Source organism: Haemaphysalis longicornis, unplaced genomic scaffold (genome assembly GCF_048455015.1).
Source record: "Haemaphysalis longicornis isolate Haplotype H1 unplaced genomic scaffold, Haemaphysalis longicornis Haplotype H1 scaffold_10, whole genome shotgun sequence".
Taxonomy (NCBI): Eukaryota; Metazoa; Arthropoda; class Arachnida; order Ixodida; family Ixodidae; genus Haemaphysalis; species Haemaphysalis longicornis.
The window spans coordinates 56,257,222-56,276,372 of record NW_027526204.1 but is presented as its reverse complement, the minus strand read 5'-3'; the positions used below and the strand labels follow the sequence as shown (position 1 = coordinate 56,276,372).

At 46.6% G+C, this 19,151-nt stretch overlaps 1 protein-coding gene across 1 annotated transcript in view; it reads left to right on the top strand.

Annotated features, from left to right (window-relative positions):
• LOC144158571 (uncharacterized) overlaps nt 1-18,888 on the top strand; it is a 114,808-nt gene extending 95,920 nt beyond the window's left edge. Inside the window, exon 5 of the mRNA XM_077689536.1 lies at nt 17,546-18,888. Within this exon, the coding sequence (XP_077545662.1) occupies nt 17,546-18,257 (712 nt within the window). The 3' untranslated portion in view covers nt 18,258-18,888. The remainder of the gene's footprint in view (nt 1-17,545) is intronic.
• Nucleotides 18,889-19,151: the final 263 nt, after the last annotated feature.

Below are 19,151 nucleotides of genomic sequence, written 5' to 3'. Positions count from 1 at the left end.
AGTGTGAGAGTGATCAAAGTGAGTGTCGGACGTGGAAGTGTGGTAGTGTTATTAGTGACTGCAAGTGAAGTGCGCGTCGACCAACAGACCTGTACCATCAAGGACTGTTACCCGCCAACCAACTGCTCACCGGAAGTGTTTTTCCCCAAAACACTTCTTTCGATGGGGGCAATTGTGAGGAGGCGCTGCTCACCGCACAGGGGTCGGCACGTAGAAGCGAGGAAGACGAGGTGTGCGGAGGCGGTAGAAGGGCGCGGGAGAGAAGAAGGAGGAGGAAGAAGACGGGGGTGGCACGGAGAAGCAGGAAGAACGAGGTTCGGGGAGCGACCTGCCGGACGCTAACGTTCGGGGAACCTCCGCTCCGAGCCGCGCCTTTCTCCTGGAGACTCTCTGCTGGGTGTGAACGCCCAGGAGATCTCCGCGCCGAGCTACACCAGGTCTCTTCGAGCCACCGAGTAGCAGCGTCAGAAAGGCTCTGAAATCCTTCAAGCAAGAAGCTCTTTTCATCGACCAGCAGCAGCGCTACCGACTAGGGCCTCGCGTCAGCACACCGCTCAAGCATACTGACCAGCGCACCGAGCCAAGTGCACCTACCCAGCTCACAGACGTCAACAACTTCCACACGTGAGCGCGAACTATTTTGGGGCGCGAACTTTGTTGCGTAGGACATTACCCCTCGTGACTTGATTATGTTAATGCTCATTTATCTATTTTTTCAGTGATTTGTCCCGTAAATACACGTTGTCCTTGTCCGCAGCCAACAGCCTCGTCCTTCTCCGCCTGATCAGATTAACACCTCCTTATCGTAAAAACAACCTGCATCACACCTGGCTTTCATGATGCGTCACAACATGCCATGTACGGTAGCTTTTCAGACGGGTCGTTGCAGCAAGTTGGTGGCTGTATGTGTCTTGCGCCCCTTGTCCTTGCCAATCTTAGTGCTGTATTCTGGTTTCAGTGCTCACTATGTAAGAACTCTGGCAATATGACTTTCTCAGGGCCGTGAAAAACCATAAAATGCAGGCGTGAAGTCTGAACAAAAACAAATATGCTTATAATACAGTTTCACGTGATAGATTTGCCAGAAATTTCAATTGAAACTGAAAACTGATACTTTGCAGGGGCCAGAAACCCCAATCACGAAAGAAAGCAAATGTGAAAAGAGCAATGCAGTGCAAGTGCCAATTCTGCGGTTTAAAACAAACATTGTACTTAAGTCCACTGCCGCGATTCCCACCAGCCAGTGCGAATCATGGATCACACGATCAGAGCAAACACATGGAAGCCTAAGCCTGTCAACGTAACCTCATTGGCAATCAAAGGAGAGGGGTAAAGCGATTGTTCAGAGGAGTGGCTGGCTGCTGGAGGGGAGAGGAATGGAAATTGAGGTGAAGGAGGCGGCTGTGAGGGAGGGAACCGATGGAGCAGCCTCAAGGTCTGCAGAACAGGCCCGCGGCACTTTTGTTTCGCCCACTGATGAGTGGCGTGCTTCGCGTGTTCCGTCGGATAACGCAGGTCAGGCGTAAAATTGCGTTGGAAAACTCAGGTTTTTAATGCATTGTTTATACGGGGACTTTGCCAAGACTCGACTTGTCCGTCCTAAAACCAGGTTGTCGTAAATCAGTGCCTCCAAGATTTGAGCAAAAATCACTAAACTCATCTGCAAGCTCAACACCCTCTCATTGAAAAAATGCTTAAATTGGTTTTCCAGTTTGTTTTGAGTTTTTTCTCGTGCTCTCACTTTAATACAAGCTGTCAAAGGTTCTCTTGTCGGTATGCCTTTCCTTGCCTTTCCCGTTTCAATGTTTAATTTATTTGTGAAAGAGCTGAACAGTAGCGATTTACTTGTACCTTGAGTTTTGGCAAATGATTACAGTGATAATCGTGTGAATTACCATTTATGTACCCTCCAATATAGAGTCGAAACCCGTAATAACGAAATTCCGCAATATCGAAATCCCGCGAGTACGAAATTCCTGCGGCCACGAAATAATTCCGGACAAAAATCACTAAACTCATCTGCAAGCTCAACACCCTCTCATTGAAAAAATGCTTAAATTGGTTTTCCAGTTTGTTTAGAGTTTTTTTCTCGTGCTCTCACTTTAATACAAGCTGTCAAAGGTTCTCTTGTCGGTATGCCTTTCCTTGCCTTTCCCGTTTCAGTGTTTAATTTATTTGTGAAAGAGCTGAACAGTAGCGATTTACTTGTACCTTGAGTTTTGGCAAATGATTACAGTGATAATCGTGTGAATTACCATTTATGTACCCTCCAATATAGAGTCGAAACCCGCAATAACGAAATTCCGCAATATCGAAATCCCGCGAGTACGAAATTCCTGCGGCCACGAAATAATTCCGGATTTCTGGCAAACGTCCATAGAAGCCCACGTATTTCTTATACCGCGGCAGTGAAATGTTTTTGGACAGTAATCCCGCATTAATAAATTTGCTACAACGGCGCGGGCCTGATTTTACCTACCCGCCAAAGGTTAGTTGTCAAAAGTATGCTCTTATGCTTGTTATGCGCACTCAAAATGTGCAAACATCTGTTTTTGGCACGGTAGCGTGGGTGCCGCCATTTTTGTTTACGTAAGTCGGGGATTGGGTCCATGTCCGGAAACATGCCTGGCCGCACTGCAGCAGGCGACGGCAAATGATCATACTGGAGTGCAGACGGCCCCATCGGATGAGCTCAACAGGCCGAAGCATTACCAAGAGTTGCAATCCATTAAAACAATGAAGGGAAGACTGGAGCACTGATGAAATCACATGACAAATGAGAGACAAAGTTACAATGGTGCCTGAAAAAAACCTGACACTCTGCGATCAACAGTATCATCGTCATGTAAAGCAGCATTGCAGCGACACCATTAGGGGGCGACACAACTCTAGCCTTTTCATCGCTTCCGTAGCCTCGCACACGTGACTTTGTTGTGTGTATCTGTTTGCTTACAAGTTGTGTGGCGACCGGCACATCGAATCTTAATAAGATGCCTCTGCCAGCCAAAAAGCAGAAGTTTCTGGCACCTCACGATAAGGCTGCCATCATTGCCCAAGTTGAGAAGGGCAGGAAAAAGATCGCCGACGAGTGCAGAATTGCGTGTAGCTCGCTTTCGACTATACTGAATGGCAAAGATGCCATCCTTCCTGCTCTCGGTAATGGTGCACGTGCATAGAACAAGATGGTGACGGCGGCGGCCTTTCTGTACGTCAATAAAGCATTGTTCGCATGGTTTTGTGAACAGCGTGCCAACAAGGGCTACTGTCTGGAAAAATACTTCAGCAGAAGTCACTGGACTTTGCCTGCATGCTCAGGCATGACCAGGTCCGAGTGAAGTTAGATGGTTGAGCCGAAAAGCCCTGCACAACATTGTGGCCAGAGCGATTTCGGGAGAAGTAGCAGCCGTTGACCCAGTAACACAGTCGTCATGGGTGCTGACCAATAGAGAAGTACTGGACCAGTGCGAGCCGTGCAACGTGTACCGGGGTTGTTCTTTCAAATGCTCCCGTCAAAGACCATGGACTTGAAAGGCCAGAAATGCCAGGGTGCAAGCACAGCAAGCAGCGCTTTACCATTTTGTTGTTCTCCAATATGGACGGCACAGACAAGCAGCCACTTCTAGTCATCGGACGGAGCAAGAAGTCCCACTGCTTCAAAGGAAACCGCCGCACACTGCCCATTCAGTACGCCACTTATAAGATGGCATGGATTTCCTGGGCTCCTTTTTCCAGCTGGGTTGAGGTGTTCGATGCCGATGTGGGCAAGGCGGGCAGGTCGGCAGCCCTTTTTTGAACAGCTGCAGCGCCCATCACATTAATGAGACGAAGCTCATGAACGTGCTCTTTTTTTTTTTTACCAAACTACACTTGTTCTGCAGCCTCTCAAACAAGGCATAATTCGGAGCGCGAAGTGTGCCTACAGGGAGAGGTTGATCCAGCATCTGCCACTCAACCTCTACCACAAGTGCCCCACTGACGTGAACTTGTGCATGGCCCTTGAGATGGTGGCCGCCGCATGGGATGTGACATTCCCATCGGTGATTGATAGCTGCTTTAAGCACGCGGGCTTCACCACCACCGTGCAACACGTGTAGATTGCGCTTCAGTGTCACCAGACGAAGATTTGGACGAACGCGCATTTCGCCGAGAGTGCTGGCAGTGCAGTGCCGCTATCGCTGACCAATGCCTGAGAGGCACTTCGTGTTGTCGGCAGCGGCATTTCAGGTGCGCTCACTATTGATGCGTTCGTTTGCGCCGACGACGATGTAATCGTGCACGAAGAAATGACCGACGAGGCCATTATCAAAAGCATGTTGCAGCTGACGACACCGAGGACCAAGAATACAAGCGAGCGGAGAAGCCCAACCTACGGGTTGTTTTGAATGCCCTCGACACTCTTCAGTCCTTCTTCGGCGCACATGACGAAGGCGTGGCAATGGACCACTTTTTTCAGTGCGAAGGCAGAGCTTTGAAATTATTGCATGGTAAGGGTCGGCAAAGTGATTTGGCCGACTTGTGGCAATAAATTTTTGTTCTGTTGGCCATATCACTGTTTTTATGTCACTCTCGCGGCAACGAAATTCTCGCGAGAACGAATTTTTCCGGTTTTTCCGGTGATCTCGTTATTGCAGGTTTCAACTGTATTACTTGCAATAATTTTGGAGTTTTTAATACTTGTAAGTGAATGAATATTATGGGGATGTATGTCCCCCAAGTTATCATTTGATGTATGCGTGTCAGCACTAGAAAGAGAAGGCATGCAAGATTTTGGTGGTAATAAAGGTTATTTAATGCAATGTGAATTGTTCATTATTTTGATCTTTATGTCTAGTCTCTACTTGTATAAATAGCCTGTCATATCACTGGTAAGGAGACACGTGGGATTTTATAACTAGATCAACGACTAGCATCTGTAGGCTACGTCCTCAGTTTTTTTTTGACACAACATGGATTTTTGAGTTCAAAAAGTGGGTTTGGAGGAGCCATTTATCTGCATCATCTCCACCAATTTATGAATGTCAGGCATGAGAACAGGTGTTCAAACCTGTAGTGCTAAATTTAGTAGAACACTAACATGTTTAAGTGCAGCGATGGCGCAGAGGTAGAGCATCCGCCTCGCGTGCAGAAGGACGTGGTTCGAATCCCAGTGCCGGACAATTCCCACCGGATTAAAAAAAAATCCGCGTATTGATGGAATTGCACAAAGGGGCTTGGGGTGCGGCCTGACCCCGGCGACCATTACCGGCAATGCAATCCCTCACCAAAGCAGGATTGGCCACCCTGGTGTAGTAACGGCCACAACCTCCCATGAATACGCCAATTAACCCTCGGCCCCCAGTCCCCAGCGGCTGCGAAGAACTGACACGGCGGCGGTCAGACCTGTGACGCAGCAGAGGGTGCTAAGAATCCCTGGATCCGGACAGGCCGCCAATGGAATCTGAACCTGGCAACGTTTAACGCGCGAACCTTATCTAGCGAAGCGAGTCTAGAGGTGTTGTTCGAGGAATTAGAGGGCATTAAATAGGATGCAATAGGGCTTAGCGAGGTTAGGAGGGCAGGCAAAGCATTTACGGTGCTGAAAAATGGACACGTCCTATGTTACCGGGGTCTAGAGGACAGAAGAGAACTGGGAGTGGGATCTCTAGGCAATAAAAGTATAGCTGGCAACATTGAATAATACTTATAGCATTAACGAAAGGGCAGCAGGTCTTGTAATTAGGCTCAATAAGAGGTACAAGCTCAAGGTGGTGCAGGGCTACGCGCCCACATCCTGCCACGACGACCAAGTAGTGGAACGCCTCTATGAAGATGTGGAATCGGCAATGGCTGAAGTAAAAACACAGTATACCGTAGTTACGGGGGACTTCAATGCTAAAGTAGGCAAGAATCAGGCTGGAGACAAGGCAGTTGGGAACTATGGTCTGGGCTGTAGAAATAGCAGGGGGGACCTACTAGTTGAGTTTGCCGAACGGAATAACCTACGCATAATGAATACCTTCTTCTGTAAACGGGAGAGCCGGAAGTGGACCTGGAGGAGCCCGAATGGGGAGCATAAAAATGAAATAGACCTCATATTATGCGATAACCCTGGCGTCGTGCAGGATGTGGAAGTGCTCGGAAGGGTAAGGTGTAGTGATCACCGTAGGGCAAGATGTCAAATTAGGCTAGATTTGAAAAGGGACCGCAACAAGCTAGTACAAAAGAAGCCGATAAATGAGCTAACAGTAAGACGTAAAGTAGAAGAATTCAGGATCGCACTGCATAACCGATATTCAGCTCTTAACGAGGAAGCCGAGCTTACGACACAGGAAGCCAGCGACAGCCTTACACGCATTATCACGGAGTGCGCAGTCGAAGTCGGGGGCACTATGGCTAGACAGGATACTGGTAAATTTTCACAGGAGACGAAAGATCTAATCAGGAAACGGCAAACCATGACAATCTCTACCGCAGCTGACAGAATAGAACTAGCGGAGCCTTCGAAGTTAATCAATAAGCTTAAGACAGCTGACATACGGAAGTATAATATGGAGAGAATCGAATACGCTGTAAAGAACGGAGGTAGCCTGAAAGCAGTGAAGAGGCGTGGGGAAAAATCAGATGTATGCACTTAAAGATAAGCAAGGCAATGTCATCACAAATAGGGATAAAATAGTCACAGTGGCCGAGGATCTCTATAGGGATCTGTACAGTAGCCGGGACATACAGGATAATGCCGAACGAGACAGTAGTTCAGAGGAGATAGACATCCCACCAGTAACGACCGAAGAAGGAAGGAACGCTTTGAAAGAAATGAAAGGGGGCAAAGCACCTGGTGAGGATCAGATAACAGCAGACCTCTTGAAGGATGGCGGAGAAATTGTACTTGAAAAACTGGCAAACCTGTATACGCAATGCCTAACAGGAATCTCGGAAGAACGCGAACATCATCCTAATCCATAAGAAAGGCAACATGAAGCACTTGAAAAATTACAGGCCGATCAGCTTACTGTAAGTCGTCTACTAGGTACTTACCAAGGTAATCGCTAACAGAATTTCTGCAACCTTAGATTTCAGTCAACCTAAAGAACAAGCAGGGTTCCGTAAAGGTTATTCAACAATGGACCATATTCACACGATCAATCAGGTGATAGAGAAGTGCGCTGAGTATACTGAACCCCTATATATAGCCTTCATAGATTATGAGAAAGAATTTTACTCGGTCGAAACCCTAGCAGTCATTCAGGCATTACGGAACCAGGGGGTAGATGAGCATTATGTAAGAATACTAGAGGATATCTACAGTGAGTCCAAAGCTACCATCATCCTCCATAAGGAGAACAGTAAAATACTTATAAGGAAGGGTGTCAGACGAGGAGACACAATCTCTTCCAATGTTATTCACAGCATGTTTACAAGAAGTATTCAGAACGTTGGATGGGGAACAGGTGGGAGTAAGGGTTAATGGAGAATACCTCAGTAACCTCAGATTTGCTGATGACGTTGCCTTGCTAAGTAACTGGGGGGACGAAGTGCAAAGCATGCTTTCCGCAGTGGACGAACAGAGTAGAACTGTGGGCCTGAAAATCAATATGCAGAAAATCAAAGTAATAATCAATAACCTCGGGACAGCACCGCAGTTTGGGATAGAGAATGAGGTAGTGGAAGTGGTAAGCGAATATGTCTACTTAGGCCAAGTTGTGACCCCGGATCCCAACCATGAGGCAGAGATAATTAGAAGGATCAGAATGGGGTGGAGTGCCTACGGCAGACATTCTCAGATAATGAATAGCAGCCTACCATTGTCGCTGATGAAGAAAGTTCACGACACCTGCATCTTACCGGTACTCACCTACGGGGCAGAAACTTGGAGGCTCACTAAGATGGTTCAACTTAAAAAGAGAACGACTGAGCGGGCAATGGAGCGGAAAATGATAAGTGTAACATTAAGGGACAAGAAGAGAGCGGAGTGGGTCAGGGAACAAACACGTGTTAAGGACATATTAGTAGAGATTAAGAAGAAGAAATGGACGTGGGCAGGGCATGTAATGCGAAGGCAAGATAACCGCTGGTCATTAAGGGTAACAGAGTGGATCCCCAGAGAAGGCAAGCGTTGCAGGGGGCGGCAGAAAGTTAGATGGGCAGATGAGATCAAGAAGTTTGCGGGGATAAATTGGTCACAGTTGGCACAGGACCGAGGTATGGGAGAGGCCTTTGCCCTGCAGTGGGCGTAGATAGGCTGGTGATGATGATGATGTGATGATGAACATGTTTAACCTGTCAGGCTTTTGCTTGAATAATGAAGAAGTAAATTGCTGTGGTACAGCACAAAATACATTTTGAATGCAGGGATAGCAGGAAAATGCCATACAATGTAGTATGACAGTTTAGTTATCAGCTTAGCGGCTGGGACAGGTACTTCCTTCTTCTTTATTACCTGGTGAAAAATAGGAGAGGTTGATGCCTTATAGGAGCACTGGCTACTCCTCGCGTAAGGTACTGTTCATAGAAGACGGTTCAAAAGTCTTAAACTCACTGCCCAGTTCGGTGAGGTAAGCTCTTCCGTGGAGTTCTGGCAAAGTTCATGGAGTCAAGTAGACCGCACTGCAAACACAAATTTGTCCTCGGTGTCCCTTAATGGAAGTCAGTAATTATGCTAGTCACTTGATGTGGGTCAGGGGAAATTTACACAAAACAGCAGATCACAAATCACACAGACGATGACAAAGAAATCACACACTAGAGAAGTGACGATATACAGTACAGAATGGAGGAGGGATGCGTGCTTAGTGTTATTTTTTTCTGCAAGTAATGCTGACCTAGTGCTCGAGATTTTGGATAAACAGTAAATTGGTCAAATCAAAAAATCATTTTTTTTTAATTTTCTAGTATGAAGTCTGGGTGGATCCCTGACTGTGAATTAGCTTGATGAAGGCTAGGGAACCGTTCCATTACGTCGCAGCCAACGTAAATGCACCAGTGTACTATATTTGATAGCAGTTGTGCGATAAACAGAGGAGAAAAAACGTAATAATTTGTAATAAAAAAAAAGTAACGGAAAAAAAGAATTTCGCTGAGTAAACATAAGTTAAAGGTAAGTTAAAATGTATACGTATACATATAAATATACGCATATATACATGTATATACACATGTATACATGCACACATATATGTACGCTTGTAATGGCAGATCAACAATACACAGCATCAATCGCAATATTCTAACAAATACAGTGTTATTCACAATTGCAACACAGCTTAACACAATGCTAGAGAAAGTAGAGAAAGATCGTGCATATTTGTTGAACTGCACAGTGCAGCCATAACTAAGACTTTTATCACATTCTTTGTAGTCACATTCAGGATTAGTGCATGGTAGAAACTTTCAAATAGTAAAGCAGGCAATGACTGAAAGAGATTGGGTGGGATAGCAATATCTGAGAAAGCTTGAAATGTCTTGTATTTTGACGTTCATAAGTATAGATGTTAAATAATTCTCTGACTCTCTCTATACCTTGTTTTAAGCACAGTCAGGTAGAGGAAGTCGCCGTGAGATTTTCTGCAGAATCGCACGAAGTTCATTTTTTACCATGGTCTTTGTGTCGGCAATATCACACTTTGAACTCTTTTGACCACCAGCAAATGCACTGACTACCTTCACCTTGGTGACAGGCCCGTCAGCAGCGCAGCTGCTCAGTCCAATAGGAATCGACACGTTGAACTGCTGCATATGCTGCAGGAGCCATACATTGAAATACTCACTTCTAAAAACCCGTATTTGTACGGAAAGTTACATGTAAGTACATGCTGAGTGAGCACACGCAACAAATATGAGGAATGACGAGTGAGTAGACTAGTACATGGGCTCACGAGTAAGTAGAGTCAGTTTTAATATGCACTCACGAGCAAGAGTCACAAACAGTTTGGGGAGCCATGGCTTCTAACTTTCATTCAGAAACGAGAGGAGGCTACGAGCTGGGAATCTTTCACTGCCGCCATTCCCACTTAAATGGTGTCACTGTTCTTGGTGGGTGCTCGTTATAGGGGTGAAAGGTGCTGCTGGTGGTCGCAGGGCTTGTTTGTCACATTCCTCACAGAGGCCAATTGCACAGGTTGACCAGTGGGCATGGCACAGGCAGTCAGTGATGGCTTCACTGGTCAAATAATTAATGGGGTGAGCCCCAAGATTCTGCTAGCATGCACCACGGGCTCTGAAGGTACTTGTTCGGTATCCTCAGCACCCTTTGCAGTTGCTAAGCAGTGTCTGAGCTCAACTACTGACATCGCCACCCTTCACGGTTATTACCATGGTTTTTGGCAAATCTGCTGCATGGTTCCCGCCCAAGAAATTGTCCATACTGATTTACCTTTTACATTCAGACGACAGTTTTGAGCATTTAGGTGTGCATATGGGTTCATTTCAGACTTCCTTTAGGAAATGTGTGTGTCAGGTTACACGAGGATTATGGGAAAACTGAGCTACATTTACCTTGGCGATTGCACCAGCTGAGCTCTTTTTCATATGATTATTTTGGTAATTGTAACTGATTCCAGCACATATTCGTGGACTAGATTTTCTTTGCTGCCTTTTAGAATGGCTTCCCTCAACATTTAAAGAACACAGAGATGCTACATGGTGCTAGGCCCTACTGTATTAATCTGGTCTACATGTTTTAATGTCTTGTTGCAAAAACATTATATAGAGCATTGAGCACAAAAGCTGGCAGTTGTGTCTGTGTCTGCGACCTCAAAACGGATCCTTAGGAAGCATTCATAACACAGGACATTCTGTAACGTTAGCCTGACTTGGCAGCAGCGAGAGGTGGTGATCCACACCTGTACACCACATATGAAGGGAGTAGAAAAAAAGCAGCCAAGAGAGTGAACAGACAAGCAGCACAGTTCACCATCGTTGTCAACTTTCCCATTGCTGGGCAGCAGGAACGAGCAGCGCACAATACATAGCAGACAGATTGAAGCCATTTGAAAGCTTCAAGGCAGATCATAAAGCAGTGTCTCAAGTGGTAACATTAGAAAGCACTTGCAAAATGCAAGGTGGAAACAAAGCATCTCAGGTGTTTAACCGGGCAGCTGAGCTTTTGCAGTCACAACCCATCATAAGCGGTTCACTGTCCTGGGACTTTTTAAATTCGATTGCTTTGGGCCCAGCTGACACTGAAGGGCACTGAAAAGTTCATTTTACAGCCAAGCTGTTAGCCTCTCGTTGGTCGGAAAATTTCATGGCTTAACCAAAAAAACCTAGGAAGTGCCCAGTAGTTCTCACCCGAGACGCCGAGTGCATGTATCAGGCTAATAAGGCATGCAGCATGGAGCTCAGTATTCCTGTAAAGAACAACCCCAAAGCAAGCATCAAAACCGCATCATGGATAAGGTGCTTGTGATCAATGGACCCCCTCCATATGTTGCTCATAAAGCTTAGGTTTGCAGCTGCTATCGAAAAGGGCAGTTGACGTCATTTGAGGGCGAGCGCATTCATCAGGGTAGGCAGGACAGAAAAGCCGAGCAAGGTGGCAAGGAACATTACCTACCCTCCCCCTTCAGCATCTAGTGTTGTTTAGAATAGCTTCGCTACACGTTCACTTTCGCAGAACGGGATGGCGACCATTTTAGATGCAAAGCATCTCTTGCTTGGGGCTATGTCCAGCATCCGTCTGTTGTCCGCACCTCTCCCCCTACACTATATAAAAAAACTCCCCCCACCTCCCCGAAGGGGATTGTGCGGAAATGCGAATGCATTGGGTGCACCGATGAGTGCGCTGCGGCAAGCAGTAACGGAGAGAGGCGTGCGCTCCACTGCATTTATATACATTTTCCGAGCGGAGAGAGGGTACGCGGAGAGGAGAGAGAGACCCGCGCAACACGCCCGCCCCGCGCGCGAGCTCTCTCTCCCGCCGAGCTCCGCGATGCGAGCGCCCTCACACGCCCGAGCGCGCTCCTCCTCTCCACTCACTCTCCGCTACTCCGCCCGAGCTCCGCGGTGTGAGCGCCCTCACACGCCCGAGCGCGCTCCTCCTCTCCCCTTGCCCTCCGCTACTCCCGCCCGAGCTACCACCTGCTCCGGTTGCTAGGCGCGCCACAGCTGTTGCTAGGGGCGCGAAGGAGCGCGGAGAGATTACACCTGCGGGCGCACGTCGACGGAGCACGACAACCCCCGACTGTAGCGGCGCGGGTCCACCGTGCCGAGACGACGACGACGACAACGAAGGCAGAACTACGAGGCGCGCGCTCACGTGCGCCCGCGCTGGAGGCATGCCGGCGCACGCCGACGGAGCACGACAACCCCCGACTAAGAAATGCATTCGCATTTAAAAATGAAATAGCGGCGCCCGGTTTCAATCCCACGACTCTCTGGCCGCAACGGGAGGTACGCGGCGCTCTTCCCACTGCGCTACAAAACCGAGACAGGAGCAAGTGCTACGAACACGCGTTGTGTCCTTGACTCATTCAAACTACGTCAAGAAGCTACTGATACGAAGACACGTGAAGCTGAACGTCAATAGAAACGACAACTGAAAACGTTAGAGGAGGATGTTAGCGTCTCTTGCTCGGGGGGATGTCCCGCGTCCGTGCCCCGTCCGCAGCGCATCTGATGATGATTGTGGCAGGATGCCCCTAGGGACTGGCCAACCAAAGAATCCATCCCGAGATAGCTTTGCGTTCAACCACCGTCGTCATCTTCGCGTAGGGGAACCCCTGAAGACAAAGGAGGAGAAGAAGACAAAGCTGCGAAGAGGAGGGCGTGCACGTTGCTCTCGCCCCGTCCGCAGCACTTCTGATGATGATTTTGGCAGGATGCCGTAGGGATTGGCCAACCAAAGAATCCATCACGAGATAGCTTCACGTTCAACCACCGTCGTCACCTTCCCGTAGGGGAACCGCTGAAGAAGAAGAAGGAGAAGAAGACAAAGCTGCGAAGACGAGGTCGTGTACGTTGCTCTCAGCCGGTGCACCAAGGTCAACAACCTTTACCTCAGCAACGCTGACGGAGGCTACCGATTCTACCACAGAGACAACATCGACAAGAACATGATGGACGAGTTTCGGCACCTCGAGCACCACCGCCTACTCACCGTAACACAACAGTACTTGCGTGCCTTTGCCACCGGTGTGGACCCCGACGTGGAATTCTCTCTGGCGCTACTAATCACCAGATCACTCAACATAACGGCAACACGCCAGCTGCGCGATAAGCGTGCATGCGCGTCTCCTCTCTCATCTCCTCCTGTCCACTCCATCTGCTCTATATAATAAACCCGGTCCGCGCGCCGCTTCCTCAGGTGCGGTTTCAGTTGAGACACGCTGCACCGTCCGATGAGCTGAATGGACGCCAAAAATTCTTCTTTGCATCACCACATAGTTCCCTTCGGGGAGATGGTGTAATTTCTCGATTTAATTATTTGTAGTTTAAGTAATCGCATTATGGGGAACACAACATTTTGCTTCTTGTTCTAATGTTCCGGATGTTTACAACCAGTGCCATGTTCCGAAGCGGTTACAGAGGATAAACGGATGTTTTTTTTTTATTTCCCAGCTCGAGGAATTTGGAGGCGAAGTTCGTTTGTAAGGGGACACACTATTCAGTGTCTTTGTTTGGTGCACCATAATTTCATTTTGTGTTGGGACGAACTGTTTAAGTTCTCTGCCTATGATGATCAGAGAGGCTGTGCGCATCCAGTGTAGCTACCATTTGCAGATAAATGGTCCTCAGCACCACTGTTGAAAGCGCTGCTAAAATAACGATGGCACCAGTCAAAAACGCCTCCGGGTTGATTAATGGGAGCTGCTGAGTAGCTTTTCTGCAACTTTATGTAGCCATGCTGTGCTATTTTGCAGTATGAGTTGCATTCACTTACGCTGAGGCTTTTGCACATGGCTGTTCCAGTTGTTCCCTCAGAGCTGTTATGTGTGGATTTCCTTCCATACCATGTAAGTGCGCATGCATACAGGTGCTGTTTCTGGTTTCTACAAACCTCAGTTGTATTGTTTAATTAATTAATTAATTTATTTATTACACGTTCCTACAGTGGCAATATTGTAGGGGGCTTATTTCGAACAGTATACAGTACACACATTTGTCAGTGTGAGACAAATAACAATGAAACACTTGTTTGAGTAACAATACACGAGGCAAATAAAATCTGAAAAAAAAATTATACAGCATGCTCGTTATATAGCATATTTATATACAGCATCCTCAAAATTATACAGCACCCTCAGCAAAATTTGTGGCAAGAAACACTTCGTTAGAGAGGTTATTCAAGTGACTAATAGTGTTAGGAAAAAATGAATGTTTGAACACATTAATGCGGCATTGGAATTCTCTAATCTTTCTTGCATTATCTCTGCGTGCGGATACATAGTGTGGCTGTTTTAAGTACAAATCGTTATCTATTCCGGTTTGGTTATTGTAAACGTTGTGTAGAAATTTCAACATTAGCAGTTTTCTTTGATGCAACGACTTCCATCCAAGACTTTATATTTTGTGAGCTCCTGACAGTAAAATTACAATTATTGGTTACAAACCGAGCAGCTCTCTTTTGAACTCTCTCTAGTTTTTCTTGTAATATTGCAGTAGAGGGGTCCCATGCTGTGCATGCATACTCAAGTACTGGTCTTATATTTGTGAAATAAAGCGTTTCTTTTAGTGTTGGAGGGGCATCCTTAAAATTCCTCTGGAAGAAATAAAGAAGACGAAATGCCTGGCTGATTATTGTGGTGATGTGGGTGTTCATCGTTTATGCATGGCATTGGTAGCTTTTTTGTGCACGTTTTATGGTAGTACATATTAACCGGGCAGTTTGGTATCTGCTGTAACTGCTTCGGAAATAAATTGGCGTTTGCTCGTGTAACCCTGCAGTAATTCATGAACTTGTAGAAAAGGAAAGAGCAGGCAGAGGAATTTTATATCTCAAGAACGAGCAGGATTTTGAAAGGAAAAACAAAGCAACTCATTCTGTTACACTTGAGAGAAATTTTAAGGTAAGACCCAGTAGGTCCCCCTCATGCCAACTGCTGTGAAGGTGCTTAAGAGAAATCGCTACGAGCTACACAAATTCAAATATAAAGTGGAGTTATAATTCAGAAACACATGCATTACCGGTGGTACGGGGGGTGTCACGTTCTTAGTGGCGTTTTGCGAATTACCCTGCGTTTCTATATGAAGTTTCTAACCAAGCAGCATGCTGCATGGGTGTTTCAACAGTGTAATTCCTCCGTGTTGCTTGTGCAATACAACCGGTGTGTCTGTGTTGTGGCTGCCCCACTCGCTGTAATTGGTCCAAGGGTGAAGCAGGCTGTGTTCTTTTGTGGTGCCACATGGAAAAGGGCTTTAAAGAGGCGACTACAAGGAAGGGGTTGGATGTTTATATTTATAGCACAACAGTCCTTGCTTTGTATTTGTCTTATGCTCACCCATGCGAGCTCATATTGTGATGTGGGCGTGAAATGGCTTAAATCGAACCCACACTGAAATTTTGGGGCTCTGGTGTTAGATGTATAACATCAACTTAGCAGATTCTGGCCACATCGTTTCAGATGACCCACATGTGACCATTTTCACTGCCGACAGTCAAAATGGAGAGTTGATGCATTTTTGCTTTAAAGGAAGGTCCCTTTGCATATAAGTCCCTTTGCATATAGTTGCGGAGAGTCGCAACCATCGTGGCAGAGGCATGATCTGAGGTAGTGCTTTTGAGACTTTGAAAGCCTGGCCCAGTTTTCTGTTCTTTGCATATGCGAAGTTTTTTGCAAAGATGAAAAGAGTGTAATAATTAGTGCACTAGTAATTATAGGACAGTAACAAGATTAGGAGTAGAATAGTAATACAAACAACAGTGGAAGAATCATAGTAGGAGGAAGAGTAGTTATAGTACTGAGTGTCATATACCTTGACCTATACTCAATTCTTGTGGTTCAGAAAATAAAGTCTCCTTCAAAGCATCAGCTAGGCAGATTGTCTCCTTTTTAATGGCAAGTTTAAATGACTCTTCTAGTTTGCAATAATTTTTTTTACTTGAAAGAGAAGCTAGCACAAGCCAGTGTAACTTTCAGTTTTTCTGATGGTGATTCCAAGATATAAGTTGCTTAGAGCTTAAGCAACTAAAACTAAGTTATTTGCTTCATATTGGAAGTGCAGGCCTGGTCATACATACATGCAGCATGATGCACAGTCACTGTCACCATGCTGTCCTCAATCTAACCCGCTTCTGACTAACGAGAAGTTGCCGTGTAAGGAGTGGTGTAAGGTGCCTGTGGCAAGAGGCACTGACGGCTCTTCACTAACATGGCCAAGAAATAAGCACGGTTGTATAGTTTTAGCCATAATGAGATTCACAGATCTGTAAGGAATAAAGCAGATGCACGTGCTATCACCACTTGTCTGTAGGAGATGCTTATCGTAATTGGCTTCTTGTAAATCTTCCCAAATGCACAGCAATGATCTGTTTAGTGCACCACCTAGCCAAGTTAGACTTCCCTCAGCTGAAGATGCTTGACGTGCCACTCACGCAGGTGGCAAGGATAAAGCTGCCAGGGGCCACTATTGACAACCGGCTTTCTCCGTCAGCGTGCACTCGGATGCCACCATTTGCATTGTCTCCTTGCATTATCTTGGCGCACCACCTTTGGTGCCAGACCTGACAGCTTGCACATGCTGTTTGCATCGCTTGCACTTTCCCAGCTGTAGTACTGTGCCCCTGCACAGTTGTCATATCAGGCCTCCTGAGTGGCACGCCTCACACGCGTACAAAGGCACACAGCCTTTGCCATACTCAGGATGCCCTTACCGTGACTGTTGCACACCAGAACTACGTCGCGCCATTGGCTGGCAGCCCCTCGCGCAGAGATACAGCGTTGCATCGCTCCGGCTGCTTTTGGCTACCATTACACCACTCGGGGCCTCGCACCCACTGGCAGGGCATATTTTTCGCACTAGGACCAACAACCTGGCTCACACTCTGGCCTGCACAGTGTGCCACCAGAACTCCTTCGTTCCGTGTGTGGTCAGCATGTGGTGCTCCCTCCGAAGCATGCTCAGGAATCCACCCGCCACTGATGTAGACGGAGTCAGGAGCTTCTGCCGCCATTCGGCGCACCGCCTAAGGAGAGCAGTCTGCTGAACCCGCTTCTCTCCCCCTCTACCATTCTTTTCTTCCTCCTCGCTCCTCCACTGTAGGCCTGTGTGCTGGGCCTCTTGGTATGGGACGTTGGCCTTTTCAGCGCACCTTAGCCCTCCTGTGTTGAAATAAAGTATTGTTATTCACATTGTTATTGTTAATTGCTTACAATGCAGAGTTTACTCGTTGTGTAATTTGAGGGGTGAACATGGGAAAGCTGTGTGCAGGCTTGTGATTGCATGCTGAGTAATACACTTATCACATTTTGTGTTTCTTTGAACTGCTTCACGGGCTTCATAGGACCTAGCCCTGAGTTTTCATTCACAAAATTATTTTGGGTAGGGCTGAATTAAGCCGGATAGCTTGAAGATTTTATTATTGAAGTATTCAGTTGTCTGTATTGGCTTACCTAGTGTTTTACCGCCCCAGGAAGCCTGGTGACAACTACGAGGAGATCGCTGTCGAAGGAATGCTGCATCCGTGCCGACCCAGTCAGCAGTGCAGCAATACGGAGACTGCTTCCACCGTTCAGGAAAACATGGATGGCCTGAAAAACCGTTACATCTGCAACGTATGCAAGAAAGTCTTCAGTAAAAAGTGCAATCTTACCTCGCACGGCATAGTACACTCGGGCGAGAGGCCCTACCTGTGCAGATTTTGTCAGAAGAGCTTTGCTCGGAGAGGAACGCTTATCATGCACGAGAGACTGCATACCGGTGAAATACCATTTGTCTGTGGTATCTGTCAGAAAGGCTTCAAGCATAGATCTCAACTGGTCAAGCATGGAAGATGGCACACTGGTAAGAAACCCTATCTTGGCAACGAAAACTTTCTCGCCAAAATGGGCCTCAGCGGTTACGAAGTGTCGCATCCTGTTGGAGAGCCCTTTGTGTGCAGCTTTTGCCAAGAAAGCTTTCCGCAAAGACAACGGCTGGTTACCCACATGAAGTTGCATGCTGGTGATAAACCAAATTTCTGCAAAGTTTGTCAGGAAAGGTTTGCTAAGAAAAAAGAGCTCAATAAGCACAAACAGTCACACTGTGATGAGAAGCCTCACGTCTGTGGTGTTTGTGGGGAAAGATTTGCTGAGGAGTCACTGCTCTCGAATCATGGGAGATTGCATTCTTTCTCTGGGCTATGATGCTGCATGATTATCAGGTGGTCATATTATGTGTGTGGGTATCTGTGGTTATGCTGTTACTGTTTGTTTTTCAATGCTGCTCTTTTGTATATTTTTGTATGATCAGTGTATCGTTAGTCAGGGTGTTTTTCGGGAGTTTTTGGGCTGCAGTTATGTCTCCTACTTTTTTCTGTTGCTTTCAATGCGTGCCTCACTCCCCCCTACAATACGTTAAGCAGTTGAGGATATATAAAAATAAATAAATATGAGCTTTAGAGTACCAAGCAGTGTCTGTCAACAGTGCCGCCAAGTTTAAAATACAATGTGGAGGCCATGTTGCATGCATTTGCAGCTGATTTAATACATTTTCTCATTAAAGAGTGAGTTTGACGGTGCTGCTTCACTTGCAATAATTTGCCTGCCCACCAGTTTCTTGGTGTTGGCTATGTTGGCATGAAAACACGCTGGTTTCACAGTAGTTGTTGTGGTGTCCATGTTTGGCACATACTCCTTTTTCTTTGCAGCCCATAACAGAGAAACTAAGGGTTCAGACATTGCATAAAGTCAGATATTGGTTCAAATGGCCAAGAGAGTACAATAAGGCAAGAAAGAAGAATTCTACTAACTTCAGTGCCCTCCAAAGACACAAGCATCGAATCCAGAAATTGTAAGCTTGGGCTTCTGGCAGCCAAACATTTATTTGTGAGTGACGAGGTTATTTATGCATGCACAACTTCTTCATACACGCTTGCAACCAACAACTCTTTGCCACTGGGTGACTAAAAGAGGCTGAACAGCTCATAGCTAAAAGAAAAGCACAGCACGAAGATTGGGAATGTAAGTTCCCGGCCTGCTGTATAGGGGTGGGCGTGGGCGAGATATCAAAAATTCCTCCGGTGGCGACAGTGCACTAAC